Below are 1428 nucleotides of genomic sequence, written 5' to 3'. Positions count from 1 at the left end.
ATGTCAGCAGACAGCAAGAAGCCTCCCAGATCTCCAGATGCATTTGAGATATCAAAAAAGTACTCCAGCGTGTTGTTCAGCATGGGGGTGAGTAGAAAATGAAGGCTAATCATGTTTTGGGTGTACTATTCCTTTAACTTCACTATCAATCAGCACATTAGTTCATAACATTTTGCAACCCTATAATGGATGTCTATTCTATTAACATTTCTCTATCTGTAGAATGGGGCTGTTTGATGTGTTTTCTTCTCAGTTCAGAGGCCCCCTGTCTGTCTTTGCCTAGGGCCCCAAATTCCCATAATCCGCCCCTGGCTGGATGGAGGGTGTCACAAATGGACCAAACACTCTATAAAAATGCAGCTTTAAATTTAAAAGTGTTCAGTCATGTGATGGCTGCCTTTCTCTAACAAAAACACAGTTTTCAGTCGAAAAAACAAACTTAAGATGTTTTTTTGTTCCTGAGTGAAGCCTCCCTATAGTTACCTATCTTCTGCCCCAGGAAGGTCAGGTTGTGATACACCTTCTCCGCGGCGGCCAGGTGAGCCAGCGCCGCCAGCAGGGAGCTCCAGATGGCCCCGGAGCTCCGGCTGCTGTCCTTCTCCTTCTCCACGTAGTCCTTGGCTCGGTCGAAGGAGAACATCCCGAGCTGAGCGAAGAAGCTCTCCAGGATGGCTCTCTCCCTCGGAACGGGCCGCAGCTCCTCCACCTCCGCCATCAGCTGCTCGGTGTTATTAGCCTGCAGGATGAGGCTTCCTCCTCCAAAAGCACGAAAACTTTATAAACCTATAAAGTTTACATTAACATCAATACGTAAATATTCATAATAAAGTTTTTAAAAAGGCGTTTAATACGTGCATTAAAAATCTATATGATCTTTTGAAGACCATTTTGGTTTAACCGGATGTAAACATTACGGAAAGCTAAGAGGGACATAAGTAACCCTAAAACGTCGGTGCGGTCGCCATATTGGAAGAGGACGCGGCAGCCATTGAACCGAACCGTTTAGTTAAAAAGGGAATGTACAGCTCTAAGCTGATTAAAATTCACATGTAGTTCGAACAGTTTTTAACTTCAGCTTTACTGTTCAAATATTCTTAATTGTATAATTACTTTGAAGGGTGGGTTTTAAGGAGAAAAATCAATTTTATTCACTTTAAAAATCATTTAAAAAAGAACATTATGACATAAACACAATTTTTAGAAAGAACCATAACTTTGTCCGTCTTACTTTTCAGCTATAAATATGTTAAACTTAACATTTTTCTATATTCAGTTCAAATCAGTTTATTTCTACAGCCAATCAAGGCACTTTCCAGTTCACCAGATCATCCAGTCAGATTGATCCAATGTTTTCTAAGGAAAACAGGTTGATTGCATCCACTCTTTTAACCTGACTCCGCCAGATGGATTTGCTCCGCATATCCATCT

The 1428-nt window shown here is 41.4% G+C and overlaps 1 protein-coding gene across 1 annotated transcript in view; it reads right to left on the bottom strand.

Annotated features, from left to right (window-relative positions):
* LOC107090505 (chromosome unknown open reading frame, human C12orf66) overlaps positions 1 to 876 on the bottom strand; it is a 9212-nt gene extending 8336 nt beyond the window's left edge. Inside the window, exon 1 of the mRNA XM_015383918.1 lies at positions 484 to 876. Coding sequence (XP_015239404.1) covers positions 484 to 715 — 232 coding nt within the window. The 5' untranslated portion in view covers positions 716 to 876. The remainder of the gene's footprint in view (positions 1 to 483) is intronic.
* Between the last annotated feature and the right edge of the window lie 552 nt (positions 877 to 1428).

This window comes from Cyprinodon variegatus, unplaced genomic scaffold (genome assembly GCF_000732505.1).
Source record: "Cyprinodon variegatus isolate N-32 unplaced genomic scaffold, C_variegatus-1.0 Scaffold298, whole genome shotgun sequence".
NCBI lineage: Eukaryota > Metazoa > Chordata > Actinopteri > Cyprinodontiformes > Cyprinodontidae > Cyprinodon > Cyprinodon variegatus.
This window is presented reverse-complemented; position numbering and strand designations above follow the sequence as displayed.